This window comes from Epargyreus clarus, unplaced genomic scaffold, assembly GCF_041222505.1.
Source record: "Epargyreus clarus isolate Ecla_fem2 unplaced genomic scaffold, WU_Ecla_fem_2.2 ptg000001l, whole genome shotgun sequence".
NCBI classification, from domain to species: Eukaryota; Metazoa; Arthropoda; class Insecta; order Lepidoptera; family Hesperiidae; genus Epargyreus; species Epargyreus clarus.
The window spans coordinates 4,684,537-4,700,706 of record NW_027332209.1 but is presented as its reverse complement, the minus strand read 5'-3'; the positions used below and the strand labels follow the sequence as shown (position 1 = coordinate 4,700,706).

Genomic DNA, 16,170 nt, shown 5'->3' with positions numbered 1-16,170 from the left:
AATCTGTTAACAGAGTAAAAGTATCTGTTATGTGTACATGATGTGTAATTTTATTAATAACTCTGTGTTGATGCCCTAGTTCAAATAAAGAGGCCATAATTACTTTATTCGTTAGAATAGTAAACCTTATCTAACCTTGGTCTATTTTCCTAATATATGTTATGCACAACTGCCTTTGTGTTATAACACAATTCACAAAGTTAGGTCAATGTGATGAAGATTTGTCACAAATTGATGTTATTTACGCTGATCATCATACATTGCATGTTGTTGCAGAGGTATATGCTGTTTAATATGGTGATATATATAGCTAATTGTTAAGCTGATAGTGTGTGTTATAATAATGTAGTTTCTATCAGTAGCTTGTTGTTCTGTGTCTGTAGCTCATACATCGTGGTGATACGTGTGTGTGCAAGAAGAATGTATTTTCAAAATACCAGTAGATGTTGTGCAGTTGTAACTCATAAAGTGCTGTTACGTGTGTCGAGGTTATTTTATATGTGTGTGTGTGTATGCCTGTGTTTCTGCGTTTGTAGCTCATACATCATGCTGCTGTGTGGTGTGCTACGTGGCGGTTGTGTTGCATGTGTGTATATGCGCGTGTATGTATCTCTGCGTCCGTGTACGCTTGTCACCTGGAAGTTCTGCTGCAGCTGCAGCGAGAGCTCGAGGCGGGCGCGGCGCGCGCGCAGCAGCTCCAGCAGGTAGGCCCACAGCCGCAGCACGTTGTCGCGCCGCGCGCACACACGCTCCATGTCGTGGTACCTGGCACATAATCCACAGCTTATTAAATCTGTTTAAGTCTCTCAAGTAAGTAACAGTGATGAATAGGTGTCCAGTGGTTATTTTAGGTGCATCGCTCTGATCACACGATACTCGTATGTCTATCTATCCTTAATTATATTTATATATACCAATCTCTTAAGACATCAGTATCCATTAATGCAGAAATTAGTAAAATATCAAACAATGGTAATGAAAAAAAGTATATTTTATGCGGGGTTTAAGGTACGCCTTTATGTTCCACTGCTACTGTGGTGGAAACTAGCATTGTAAGTTACTACTCTTAAGTTATTCTACTACATTACAACCCTATTTTATTCTTTATTATATTTTCTTCCGAAAATTTGTACACACATTCATTAAAAAACACAAATGTCTCACTACATCAATGTAAAAGTAATTTGGATAAATAAAGGATTTGAATTCAAATTCAATATTTACCACGGACCTATTAAGTCATATATGTGTTTAATGCATTGTATATATATCTCCTAATTTTCCCTACATATGAATAACTTCATACAAACTAACCGTTCAGCCTGCAACTCGGAGCACACAGCAACAACCGCTTGCACGCGCTCCTCGTAAGCGAAGATATCGGTCTCGATGGCCTCGTGCTTCTTGGCCGCCGCCTCTACAGCCGCCAGGTCGAAGCCGAAGTTGTCCTGGCTTACCAGACGCTGGTTCTCCGAGAGCCACGTCTCGCGCATCTGGGCTTTGCGGTTGAATCTGGAATGGTTAAAGGTGCGTGAGTGTGTTTAAGAATACATAGCACATTGGACTGAGCAATCATCATCAACCCATTATTGTCCCACTACTGGGCAGGGGACTCCTCTCATAATGAGAAAGATTAGGCCAGCCATAGTCCACCGCCCTGGCCAAGTGCTTATTGGTAGACTTCACATAACATTGAGATTTTTTTTTTTTATAAATCTCTCAGGTATGCAGGTTTCCTCTCGATGTTTTCCTTCACTGTTTAGCAAATGATAATTAATTTCTAATCCGACTGAGCCAATTATGTGTGAAATTGTATAGCATATTGAATTGAGTACTATTAGAATAATGGAAACACGTAATATCCCTAGATCTTTATCATATAATTTTAAAAACGTTTAGAAAATTCTGCAAATTCTTCCAGTTTAGGATTTCTTTTAATTAGGCGTAGATAAAAAAAAATAAGCTGAAATTATTCGTGTACGATCTATACGTAAGGAATATGAATTTTATCCTTGAAAGCATAATACAAACAGAACTAACATAAAGTGTGCCTTAATTAAATTTCCATTTAACCTCTGAGGACTTACTTTAGCAGGCCATAGTAAGCAAATATGTCGCGTCTCCTATCTGATAAGTTCCTCGTGCAGCACCAGCTCACGCTCGAGCTCGGCGTTCATGAGTCACCCTCACATGCGTTTTATATCATGTACGACATCGGAAGGAACTTACAACAATATTGTCGACATACCTGGCGGCGAGCTGCTCGAGCTTCTCCTGGCGGATGAGCTCCTCGCGCAGCGCCAGCTCGCGCTCGTGCTCGGCCTTCTCGAGGCGCTCCCAGGCGCGGTTGATGTCGTGGATCATGCGGCCCTCGCGCGGCGTGTACGGGCGCTGGTTGGCCGCGCGCATGCGCGACTGCAGCGTGAACAGCAACACCTCCAGGTTGCCCTTCTCCACGAACCTGGGGGGACGCACACATACATCAAGTATAGATAACATGTATCGTATGGTTGAGTAGATGGTTCAGTAGTTGTTAGTGCTATGTCACTAAAAACAATTGCAAATCAAGATCAAAATACAATTGAAGCAATTTTACCAATCAATCTAAAACAGACAAATTAAAGAAGATAAAAAAAATGTGCTATTTTTGCCCTTGGAGACACTTTCATGTTGTATATTGGTTTTTAATTGACACACTTTATTTGATATTGTCGTATACCTTTCTTGATCATCGGTTAGAATAAAGACCAACTTAATAAGTAACCGAGATTCAATAAACAGTTTATTCAATTGTACTTGTATTTCTTTATAATTAGCTGTAAGTATTTGATTTTAATCAAAGTAAATGATTTTAATCAAAGCATAGTGCAATTTAATTTATTCTGAATTTGAAGAATAAGATTATTTACTTTTCATAAAAACCAAAAGGAACCATATACAAACAAACAAGACTTACTTGGGCGGTTTCTCCACAGTGCGGTAATTGGCGAACTGGATGAGCTGTTGACGGACGCCCTCCAGCGAGTTCGCGAATGTTCGGTCGCCGAGCGCTTCGATGGTACGCTCGATCCATTGTAGCAGGTCGCTGTTAACAACATTAATAATTATTATATGCCTCTAAAAGGTAGTTAAACAAAAATGGTACAAAACGGAATAATAAACAATAATAAAATCAAGTTTTCTATGTATATAACAGAGGAGTCAATAGCAGACAGGTATACATAATATGTCATGGTAAGCTTATATCTATAATCGACTTTAAAAATGAATAAGAGGTCAAGCTGAAGTTAATTAAAAATTCGTCTACTGTGGTCTAAGATGTAAAACAACAAGTGAGTGTCTTTACTGGTAATACATTCATGAAGCGAGAACACAAGACCACTTAACATTGCTTTTATAAACCATTGCGCAATTGTTATCAGGCTATTGGCCAGCAGAGCAGTACAAATTTAGATATCTTAAGAAAAATTAAGTCACTCTACTGCTCTAGATTGAATAGTCGACAATAGTATTGTAAGAGAAAGGTATAATGCCTATGGAGAGAAATAATAAATTTCCTTTAAAAAACAAACAAGAACGAATACGAATAATTTATAGAGCAGTAAAAGTAAATTATTTATAAATAACTTTATATGTTGTAATAATTTGAAGCTGGTAATATGATCCGTTTGTTATCCTATCGCACGAGAAGTGTCCTTGAAGGATATATGAAAGGTCAGAGTTCTCTTATAACGGTAGTGAGCTATTCTTGGTAGGATATCCCTATTATTTATTGGTTCGTTAATCACACTAATCCTACCTACTTACTTTTAATTTTTATTAATACTTGAATAATGAAATCTTAATATTTGTTAAAATTACTTCAAGTCTATCACTATTAAATAGTTAGCTAAATTGGAATGAAAAATGACAAATCTGTAATAACACGCGTAATATGACCCTTGCCCCCGATAATATTATATAAGCCCGATATTAATCCATCTATCCTTAGACTTGCCTATCGAAGATTGAAGTTTTACAATATTTGTCTGTCAGAAGCCACTTTGCACCAAATGCCTCTCTCTCTTTAGAAAATAGCCCAACACTTTTATATCTAATATTGCTTTATCTAATAAGCTTAATAAGCTTGATAACTTACTACGATTTTTATAAAGATTACTTGTAGCGCTGGCGGCTTCGCCCGCATTTTTAAAAATAACAATCATGGCATACAATATAATTGAAAATTTGTAACTTCATTGGAATGTTAGTGGCCCATCTGTCGTAAATTTACCATACCAAATCAGAAACCTTCGGGGGCTCATATGCACAACAACTTTGCTAAAGATCAAATGCATAGATTACAATTCCATAAAGGACATACAGGCAAACATTCATTTTTATAAAAAGACTATTCCATACCTGGTGAGCGATTCGTATTCCTGCATCATTTTTTCGTTCTCCATCGCGATGCCGACGACCTTGCCGATCCTCTTGCCCTGCACCGTCTCCTGCTTCAGCTTGCTGAAGTAGTGGTAATACGTCACCACGTACGTGATGATCGACTTCTCGTCGGGGTGGTCAACGGCGATGTCTACAAGGAAATTAAAGTTAATGATTTTGGATTTTCATATTAAACTTTCGGTGGCTATACAATAATTAATTGTTGAAACATCATCCACAGTAACAAACATGATGCTACTCATGTATTTCATGGTGCCGATATTATCTACTCCTCTCTATTAAATTCTAATAAAAATATGGAGCAAAATTGCTCTCCAAGAATTATAACCTAAAATCAAATAATACATGGATGTTCATGGATCAGGATTTTAAAATGTCACCACTTTAACATCTTATTAGTCTATCACAATAGTTGCTTGCTTGCTATGAATCTTCCTTATAATATATGAGACTAATTTAGTACTTAGCGAGACTAACCTTCGGCATCCAAGAGCTTCGTAAGGCCGAGCTTCTCCTCGGCAACGTTGAACGCATTGTTCAGGTTGTGGATAGGATTGCTCCTGTGGAGCTTCTCGAATTGGATCAAGTCCGGTCTGTGTTTGTGTATGATGGCGTTGAACGCCAGCCCGTCGCGCCACGAGGTCGTGAAGTTGCGCACGTTCACGTTGTTATAGCCTGCAGTCTTCATCTGACACCACAGCAGCAATGCGTCCTTGGCGGACTTTGTCTCTTTGTTATCTGTCTCTTCAATTGTAATGTCTTGAATCTGAAATGGTTTTGAAAAGTGGATTGAATTAATAAAAAAATCATTGAATAAAATATAGTGGATTGTGATAAAACTTTTAAGGACAAATAATTGTTATGGTAGAATACTATAGCTGTCGATATAAGTTACGAATTACCCGAATATTCCGAATAAAGGTAACAAATCTGTGAATATTCTAATTAGAGGAACATATCCAAAATCATTAAATGCTTCAAAATACATTTTAAAATAAGGAAAATCGACAACCGATACACAATGAAATAATATTGTATTATATTTATTACCTATTATGGAATATACGTATAAAATTAAGTACCATTGTATTGCAAGGGATGCCCCTTGCAATACAATGGTATAGTAGCAGTATTTATTGTTTACTGCGTTGTGCAGATGGTAAAACCCTTTGTGGTTCGATTCCGACGGCACCACAGCCACACCTACTTCTGCCTCATAACAACAGTGTTAAACGCTGCTGGGTTTGAAGGGTGTGGTAAGGGAGACATAATTTTCCGAGGCGTTCCAACTTATTCCTCAGGGTAAGCGGCGCATTTGTGGCCGACATCAGACAGGAATTTCTATTCCTTATGGGTTGATTACAGATGCCCATGGGCGGCAATAGACACTTACCATCAGGTGGATTGCATGCTCGTGTGCTACTCCTATACTATAAAAAAAGATATATGCAATTTTGAAGGTGGTAGAACTCTTTGTGGTTCGACTCCGGCGGCACCACCGCCACACCTATTTCTGCCTAATAACAGCAGTGTTAAACGCTGCTGTGTTCTGGTTTGAAGGGTGTAAGGAAGACATACTTTTCCGAGGCGTTCCGAGGCGCTTAATCCTCAGGGGAAGCGGCGCATCTGTGGCCGACCTCAGGTAGGTATTTCTATTCCCATCCGGTGTTGATTACAGATGTCCATGGGCGGCATAGTCACTTACCATAAGTTGGATTGCATGCTCGTCTGCTACTCCTATATTACAAAAAAACGCGCAATTACCTGGAACCGCAGGATGATAGTCCAGATGAGACCGAGGCTGAGTCGGGGGTTGCCGTCGACGATGTCGTGCGAGCCCATGTTCTCGAGGTGGACCCGCTGCTCGCGGAGGAACTGCAACGCCTTGTCCACGTTTTCCAAGCAGTGGATACGCATCTTGCCTTTCGTTGGGCGAGGCTGGTGGAAGACAAAGTAGATAGTTTTCAAGGAAAAGGGAAGTAAGAAGTTAAAAGCAGTGTAAATTATATCTCGATATACAGTAGAGACAAGAATTATAGAATATCTAAATAACAAACTATAAGAAAATACTAATTTCAAGTATATTAAGAATATAGATGGAAATGTTGATGTGAAGTAACAGACTAAAGTTGATCTAGTGTTCAATAATACTATCCAATCTTTGGAGAAAAACCAAAGATGTTATAATGTCAAAAATGAATAAGGAATAACATAATTCAGTGTCGATTTAAAGCAATAGACACTGAAGTATTTTATTTCTCATGACAACCTACAGAACAGATTCACCAAAAATTCAAAGGACACTTACCAGTCTCTCTCCAGATAATACTTCGAGCAGTTTGATGAGCATCTTTCCATCTCTCATGTCGACGTAGAGGTCGCCGATGCGGCACCCCACACGCACCAAGTGGGAGTTCACCCATTTCTGAAAGGTCTTCTTCTGTACGCTCTCTCGTTCGTCTGTCAACGATCAGAACGTGTGTTTAGAACTTGGGTCGATCGACGCAGTAATCCAAATTGTAAGATGGAGAAAGCATTGTGAGAACATGTGCAAAGATTTTGAAAGAATTTCTTTGAACACCTTTGTCCAGATGGACAAGTTCAAGGATACAAGAGACTCTACATGACTACGACAGGATATGGCGTTATTTGAAAAAAGGGAGACATTGAAACTGTTAAGGACTACCGCGAATAGATGAAAGTATGTGGAATTCGTTGCCAATAGATGTGCAGATATGCTGACCGCAAGGGTATCGGGCACTGGTGAAACGTATAAAAACAATAGGGAATGTTAACACAATAACCGCCAGTGAGGTCGACCGCGGCGGGGGGACCAGAGAGGGGGCGCTGGCTTGCGGAGCCGCGAGCGCCCGTCCGCGCCCGCCAGCTCCATCGCAATAACTCAGCACGGTACGGCCCCGGGTATTGAATTCGTAAGATAATATGCGTAATACGAGATGCGGATCGTATTGCTGGTCGCACGCTTTAGAGCGGAAACATAGGCGTTGTGCAGAAGCCAACCGCGATAATTTATATATGACAAAAAACAAACATTCCGATATGGATTTGTACAACACAAATTTGGGTAGGAAATAAAACTTATTTGGACCTGTTTGTTACTTAAACTCTAAGCGAGTTAATTGAGCATGATTATCCCGGACAAACTAACAGGATGACAATGAACAACGCGTACATATTTAAGCAAGTTTTCCTCAACATTGACATTATAAGCTATGCAAAATCATAAAATAAATTTAATTATATCCTATTTTAATACGTAGTTTATTGGTCACAAAATAAGCATTAAGAGAAATATATGTAAAAATACATTAAAATATAAGCAAGACTATCATTATTACAAATTCACATCACAAAATTCGTTAACACATAAAATATTCCCTTGACACAAAATCTCATCAGAAACGCCGCCATAACATAACATCACTTATAATGTACGAACCTCTGAGTTCCGTCACCACTTTATCATAGTAAAGCTCCAAGCCGGGCACTTCAATATCTACACCTCTCTTGATCAGATCGTAACACTCCGTCGATGTCATATCACCAACACTGACAGACTGAGCCCGTACGAGGCGAAAGAACGGGAAGAATCAGAGCGACAAAATTCAACTGCCTACTGGACAAGGATATTCGATACGTACGCTCCAGATATCGGCAACTTTGAGACCGGTTCAATTAATTATATGTTTCCTAATAAAATTAATTATATCACTGCGAAAGAATTTACAAGCCAAATTATATCTATAAAAAAATTAGAAAAAATTATAAGATCAAGATACACATGTCAATTTTTCACAAATAGTTCTCGGTTTCGTTGTTGACAAGTTAAGAAAATATAGTTAAGTGAAGCGAGAAATTTAGATCAATATCTGACAGCTCACTCATCACTGATAAGGAGTCGTACTCGTATGATTGATATAGTATTCACTACAAACAAATTAATTGAAATGAGCCAAATGTTTGCGATTCCTATAGCTGGAGGAAAAACATGGGACGGCATTTATGATAAGCGGTATTGCGAGCAAATTATACATTCAATTAAATATAGTACAATTCCTATAGGTTGAGGTCATGCGTTATTTTAAGTAACACATATTTATATCGAAATTTAAAAAAAAATAGTGACAATACGGTCACAATAAATTTGTTTATTCGTTATGTTTTATAGAGTTTTAAAGACAATATTATATGAAACAATAATCACGTCCGTTATCTATTATCTACATTGCTACAATCGTATCATTATCGAGAATTTTGTTATCGCTGGATAATGTTAGTAGTATATATAGGAATTTTCTTAAGTTTGATCCTGTAACTGTTACAACATGCCCGTATGTGTACGACAACGATGATAATAAACAATAAGTCACCAAATAAGCTAATATTATAGTCGAAAACACCACAGAAACACACGAAATTTCACGGAACGTAGCAAAGCTTTTGGCCAAGGTATAGGCATCACGATAGTTTTGTATCTACTGCGCTTGCAGTTATTCGGAGTGCCTGACCGATAGGTTCACGGTCGATCAGTGCAAAAAGTGTACCGCCAAATATAAATTGTACAACGGGGTATCGGAACAGTCCGTCTCTATCATCGGTTATTGTACCATTGCAGGTAACAGTTGAGACCGCTAATCTGGGTGGCGACGATAAAACGAAGAGACTTAGTTATCGCACGATATGGATGGATTGTCTAAGCACTTTCTGGGTTCGTAGATAACAGTACGATAAATTTAGATACCAGAAATATGTGTCATTTTGAAAGAATGGTTTCTTTCATTTTAATGTGTATTGAGCTTCGATAAATATAGCCAAGGACTAAAATTAGACTCTCTTTGTCTTTGATTTTTTGAAAGTCGTTGTTTTTACGATTGTTTTTAGTTTGGTTTTGATCAACTACGAGCCTAACCTTGAAAATATTTAAATACTGTTCGGAGAATCTGATAACAAGAAAATATTAACAATGATTTTATTTTTATGGTTTCTTCCGATAGGCCACGGCAACAAATTCAATAAAACACCATTTTATGCATTGCTGACATAGTATTTTTATTTCCCATAGTAACTTTATCTCCCATAGTAACATAAAACAATTAAATAACAGACGTCGTAACTCCAGTATATGACCTTAAAATTCTAGTGGTCATAACCATAAAACATAGTCTTCATTACATATGATGTAAATAGTACATAACATAGTTGCTATTGATATTGCTATGGCATATTGCTTTAAATTTAGAGTTACAGACATCGGATTCTGGAACAAAATTGAAATACAAACTGGAATTCTACACAAAATTGAAGTAGAATGTTCTTTTGATAAGTCATTATAGTTATTCATACAGATACCTAGAGGCGTAGCGTGCTGTCTGGAAGTTTTATTTTTTTACTTTTGGCGTTTATAGAGTAAGTTTTTACAACACCGACATCCAAAATTAACACCATAAAGTTGCCTAGTAAACGTCGCAAGTTTTGCAAAAAGCAACAAAGTATTTTTTTTATGGATGACACAATAATTAATGTACCAGTACACATTGATACATTATTTAATTTTTACTGAATACGACAAAGACGTGTACCTTCTACGTGCGTATATAAGTGCACATGCTCTTTTTTACACGCTTTTTATTAGCTTCACCTGTATGTTTGTTTGTATGTTTGTAACCGACTTCTTTGGGCGCGATTTTGACCCACTTTAAACGGCCAGATTTCGTTCAAACTTTGTAGATTTATTGAGGACCGATGACAATACACTAATTTGATAAAATTATTCCATTTTTCAATTTGCAAAATATGATTTTTGTTAATTTATATAATTCAGTAGAAAGAGATCAACATACATCCTTATCTTACCCTGCATGTATGAAAGAATGAAATAGAATACCGAAAGCTTTTAAGTTGATTTTATCATAAAAGCGTGTTTTTCTAGTTTTTTTGAACTATATTTATTGCTATTGATTAGATAAAGTAATTATTTCATAATTTTACTGCCAGTCGTTCTCTTACCGGCTAGGACCTACGCTTCGCCTTAAAAAACATATTATATAGAAATTGAATCTCACCAGCAAGCGCCTTGATGCGCGATCGTTCGAAAAGCCTCGACGACGAGTTGCCGCCATCGTACTCGAACTCGTCGATGATCTCCTGCCCGTGGCCGATGGACGGGTCCCACCGGGACACCGATATGTCGGTCGTCATTGCGACCTATTGCACCTCACCGCGCCACGCTCTACACTCTGGAATGAAAGAGAAGGGAGGTTTTAATGAAGGCATTGGTTGCATTCGCGTTGGTTGTTTCGTGCGACTGCTTTCGCAAAAACAGTCCAACATTTAACAGTGAAAACGCGATAACATAAAAATAAGGTATAAAATATACAAGAAAAGCATATAAAAATAACGGATAGTATTTTATTTTAATGAATACCAACTATGAATTTTCATATAGTTACTAGCTATAAAAGTGATAAGGGTTGTTCACCCTTAACATTTTTTTATTTATATTGCAACACAACGTTTGCCGGGTCAGCTAGTAGTAATGTAGATTTGATGAAAGTTTCATTTTTATCCCTGGAACATAATTTCTATAGAGTTCAAAAATATAACTAAAAATGAAGTCTAGAAAAAATCGCTTTACCTAAGTTAAAATATTGCCTACAAAATTCAAAAAGCATCCGTTTAATCATTAGGTAAGTCCGTGAATAAGCAATAAATTACGATTATAATCTAAAAGATCTACAGAGAATACAATTACACACAAGACGAGTCCAAATTATCTTCAGTTTGTTATCAACAAAACATGTTTACCCTGAATTTTGACCCGGCGAATAATAACAAAGTAGCTATTATTTCCAGTTAAATATTTGCGTAATTTCTATATAACTAGCTGGACCGGGAAATGTTGTGTTGCCATATAAATAAAAAAATGTTAAGGGTGAATAACCCTTATGACTTAAGGGTATGAAAAATAGCCGATTCTCAGACCTACTGAATATGCATATAAAATTTGGAGAAAATCGGTAAAGCAGTTTCGGAGGAGTACGGTTACTAACATTGTGACACGAGAATTTTATATATAAGATATAGAAGTAGCAAACGAGCATCTAGTCCAGTAACGAACCCCAGATAAAATGAAAGTCCTACCTAAGGTGGACCACACGTGGGTAGCTAAATAATGGTTAAGTTGGAACGCCTTGTCTCTCACCCATTTCTCTACAAACCAGAACACAGCAGAGCTTACTACTGCATAAGGCTGCAGTGGTGTATCGCGTACTCACAAGAGTTCTACCACGTTTAAATCACGCCTTTAATACTACTATTATCATAGAATACACAAGTAAAATCAACTTACGATAAAATTTTACAAATACAAATCCGTCATTTATAAAGTGTTACAACTTTTTATACCTAACAGAAGTGCATGTAAGAACTCCATATTTTTGTTATGCGTGACGTCACGCCGGTGATAAGATTAGATAGCTATATTATTCAAGAGCCTTATCGGCGCACCTAAATGAATTTATTTGTTCACCATTAAACAAGTATTCCTTGCTTTAAGACGGGTAATTTCTAACTCAAATTTTAAGACACCTCCTGTATTTCTTAAATTTAAATAAATATGTCTTAACTTGTTTCGTCGTTTTTATTAATTTTTACATAATTGGAAATGGAATGGTTTTGGAATTCAATTTATAGCCCTGTATATAAAAGCACAATGTAATAATATGATATCAAAGTAATGCTGTAGTATTTATAATGAAATAAGTTCACTTGTAAGAACTATTTATTTCATTTATTTATTTATTTATTTATATACCTATTTATTGTAACAGTGACACAAAGTTATTACTACAGGGCAGGCTTAATGCCTAATGACATTCTCTATCAGTCAACCCTTGGTGAATGGAGCAAAATTTGCGGCAGGTTTACGGAACTATTAGCTTTTAATTATTAAAATACTTTTTTTCAAAAAAATGTAATAAAATATCTATATGAAAATCCAACATCATAGCCACAAGTGGAAAATAAGTTAATCCTAACTATTATCGTTACTTAGGAGTTACTTGATGAAAAGTAAATATTTCACCTTCCATGTTCTTAATGTAACGGTGTGCCCATTTGTTGGCAGCTTATCTTTTCCCTAAAGACCTTGAAAGAACCTTTGCTTAAAGGTCTCGGTCCAAAACGTAATCAGTCGTCGGAAGCCATTATGTACTCGTATATTTGAAAGCGAATGCTTTCTAAAGTTATAGGTAGCCCCTCAGTTGGATTTTTTGTCGTGGGTGTCATGGGCCCACACAAAGAGGAATTCACGTGTTTTTTAAACCTAACATATAATATACTCAAACCCTGATTAGAAGTCTAAATTATTCATTATTTAGGTATGTGTGGTCGATGACCTCGCAGTGGGTTCCATTCCTGAGCAGTGGTCGAGAATCAAACCCGGGACCCTCTGCGCTTCAAACCGATATGTGTATCGTGTCCGCCCTACCACGCGGTTTATTAGTAGGGACTACTTAATACATATTTTTGACATAGTTTGCAACGATTTTACAGCTTGATTTCTTTAAAATTACTTCCACATCTTTCAGACAGCCCTTCATATTCGAAAGACTATTTTATAGTTTCATTTTTAGATGCATCAAAGTGAACACATACTTGTGATAGAATATAAAAGACATAAAAGACGAGATGATACTTGTCTTTCTATTTCTAGCACAACGACGGATCAATTTTAAAGTGCGCTCTTGTAAGTCAAACATAGTTATAGCTAATATTGATAATATACTAGTGATATATTCAAACAGACCTTTAATATGAAAAGCATGCGAATATAATATGTGTTCTTTACTAATCTATTAACTTATGTAACAGAAACATTTTACACAGCTCGTAAATAGATGTCGCTACTTGAACCTTGTCCTGAAGCACAACTACAACACAGGTAAAACAAATGACAATCAACCTTCAAATTAATTACAGCCTAAAACGTCATAATTAGTCACGGTGGCTTAGAACGAAGGTAGCTAGTAGGTAGTAAGTTTCGAGATAATACCTACCTTGTAATTGGCAGAAATATGTTAGGACAAATTTTGTTGCTCAAAAAGAAGTGCTCTACCCATAGATTATGGCTCTACCTGCAATAATTTTATGTCCTTTGCTGGGCAAGCTTTCCCTAAAATTGGAGGAGACCTGGTACAAACTTCACTGTACTGCTGCAATGCGGATTTATGGAGGTATGGGTTAGACTCTAACCGTTAGGCTGGTCATACACGGACTGCTCGAGCAGTTACCCCGTTATCAACATACACGGACCGCTTTTGCAGTCAGAGTCAACAGCTTGAAGTTGCCATTGATAACTCCTTGAGCAGTTAAGCTAACTGCTCGAGGAATTCGTGCAGGCGGGAAACGTGCGCAAGGAGGAATGAGAGGTCAATATGTGTAGGTTGTATTTGAACCGCCCGTCAGGCCTTTAACACTGTTTAGCGATTGATACTCAATAATATTAATGGGGACCGACAGCTTAACGTGCCCTCCAATTTCTCCAAAGTATGAAAGAGGGTATGAAATTTAGTCAGTAGCAACCACACATCTTACTCGTGTTTGCGCCTAACGTCACTTAACTGGAGATCGCTTAAAACACAAGCCGGAAGTCTATGCACGCTTGAATTAAACCAAAATATAGTCCGCGCCAAACTGCTAGTCCGCTCTGAAGTTGTTGCGAGCAGGTGTAGTCATACAATTTCCTATGGCGACGCGATTCATTTCTATGTTCAGCGCTGACTAGCAGCTTTACGCGGACTATACCATGTATAAAAACTGTAATGTCGAGGAAGGTAGTTGTATGTGGAATACGTTTTGCCAAGCAACATCCCCTCACTCCACAGCCGTCGTAATCACTTAAGCTCCTTGCATTAATTGTAGGACGCGGTCGCTAAGTGTCTCGAATAAGTCTTTGGGCGTTAGCGTTCATACGTGTTAATTGTTTTAATTGCTGTTTCGAAATTACGACTCGGTTGCAAGCCAGCTGTGAACTGAGCGAGGATCCTCGAAGTTACCACATTTCTGATCAATGCTAAACACATGAGCTCATTGTAGGTTGCGCTGACTCTTAGCACTAGGCATTGCTGTAACTACAAACGAAGTTATATATTTTATGTAGACTGTCAAGTATACAGATATACTAATAATGTGAGATGTGTCAAAAATCCGTTACCGCGTATGTTTAATTTTTTAAAATACCCTAATACCAATAATGTGAGATGTGTCAGAAATCCGTTACCGCATATGTTTAAATTTTTAAAATACCCTAAACGTTCTAAATGTTGTTTACATATTTTTTAAATCGAAATGGCAAATGAAATGTGGGTTTATCGACCTTTGAGCCAACCCAACATTATCATATGAAAATAATCACATAACCAGATAAACATAATTATTTTCTAATCTACTGTAATCGCAATCGGTACTTTCTTACCTTACATACCTACCTACATACCTTAGTAAGTTATTTAAACGCATCACTAAATTTTTATAGATCGCTAGCGTCGACCTTCTACAATAATACCCTAACTTATTGCGAAGGTCTCTTGTCGACTCGTCAGCCGCAATACGCCTTTCAACGACCTAAACTCCTAGATGTGTTTATAATAAGCAAAAACATTCTTTGTTTGAATAAGATACAGAGTCAAAATGATTTCACAAGCCTCATAGTGAGTGTAGAAATAACGCTTTAGATTTTAAAAGATTTAATTTCCTTTTTACTTCATCGTCACCATTGAACAGTAAAACATGTAAACAAACTTTAAATAATAAAATGTTTAGGTTATAGCTACAGTCCACCATACGGATATAGTGCACTTTAGCAACCTTCATACACTTTTGAAAACGATATGAAATAGGAAAATTCCCAGTTGTATCTACCTATACTCACAGGCATGTTTTTAAGGTGGTTATTTTTTTACTAGCATATGCAAAACCGCAAAAGGCTTTGGAAACGATACCAGACCCCAACTCACAAGATTATTAAAAAATAAGAGTAGGGTTACTGGGTAGCCATGCATCTTATAATCTTTTCTTATATAATTTTTCATCATATTGTAGGACAGGTGACTAACCTATCAACAATAATATATTTACAAGAAACACAAACTAAGTCTTAATTTTCCTAAATGAAGATTACTTTGTATTATGTTTTTTGTCTCCAAGCATAATAAAAGAAGGACAGACAATGAAAAATTAGATATCTTATGAGAATATCTTTACGCAAAATCCGCCAGGTTTATTATTCAAGAAATACATAATTCATAAGAAACCCAGCTTTACTTTGTAAAAACACATGAATATTTCACTAGGTATACCAAATTAACTTGAAACGTTTGATGTTGACTCATTATGGCGTTGAGGTAATGAAATCATTAGGAATATTAATTGACATAATAATTAAATAGTAATTAAACATTCTCTTTGTAGATATCGAAAAAGATATTTTGTCTTGAACGTCAAATATTTATGGAATTATATTTTATAATAAAGTTTGATATTCATCTGAAAGTATTTTGTTCAAGTGAAAGCTCATTATTCTAAGGTATAATTATAATAATGTGCTAAGAAGTAATAATCATAATATAAGCTTTAAATTGCCAATATACTAATTCTGTTCAAACAATTCTGTAAATAGTAAATATTATCAGAAGATTACTCATGTAA

General features: G+C 36.7%; 1 protein-coding gene across 1 annotated transcript in view; it reads right to left on the bottom strand.

Annotated features, from left to right (window-relative positions):
- Positions 1 to 16,170, bottom strand: part of beta-Spec (spectrin beta chain) — a 72,763-nt gene that overhangs the window by 25,837 nt on the left and 30,756 nt on the right. The window contains exons 2-10 of the mRNA XM_073074752.1: positions 10,527 to 10,700; positions 6,752 to 6,903; positions 6,208 to 6,381; positions 4,921 to 5,209; positions 4,402 to 4,573; positions 2,957 to 3,085; positions 2,249 to 2,461; positions 1,315 to 1,512; positions 636 to 765 (exon numbers count right to left, since the gene is read on the bottom strand). Of these exons, the coding sequence (XP_072930853.1) occupies positions 636 to 765; positions 1,315 to 1,512; positions 2,249 to 2,461; positions 2,957 to 3,085; positions 4,402 to 4,573; positions 4,921 to 5,209; positions 6,208 to 6,381; positions 6,752 to 6,903; positions 10,527 to 10,662 (1,593 nt within the window). The 5' untranslated portion in view covers positions 10,663 to 10,700. The remainder of the gene's footprint in view (positions 1 to 635; positions 766 to 1,314; positions 1,513 to 2,248; positions 2,462 to 2,956; positions 3,086 to 4,401; positions 4,574 to 4,920; positions 5,210 to 6,207; positions 6,382 to 6,751; positions 6,904 to 10,526; positions 10,701 to 16,170) is intronic.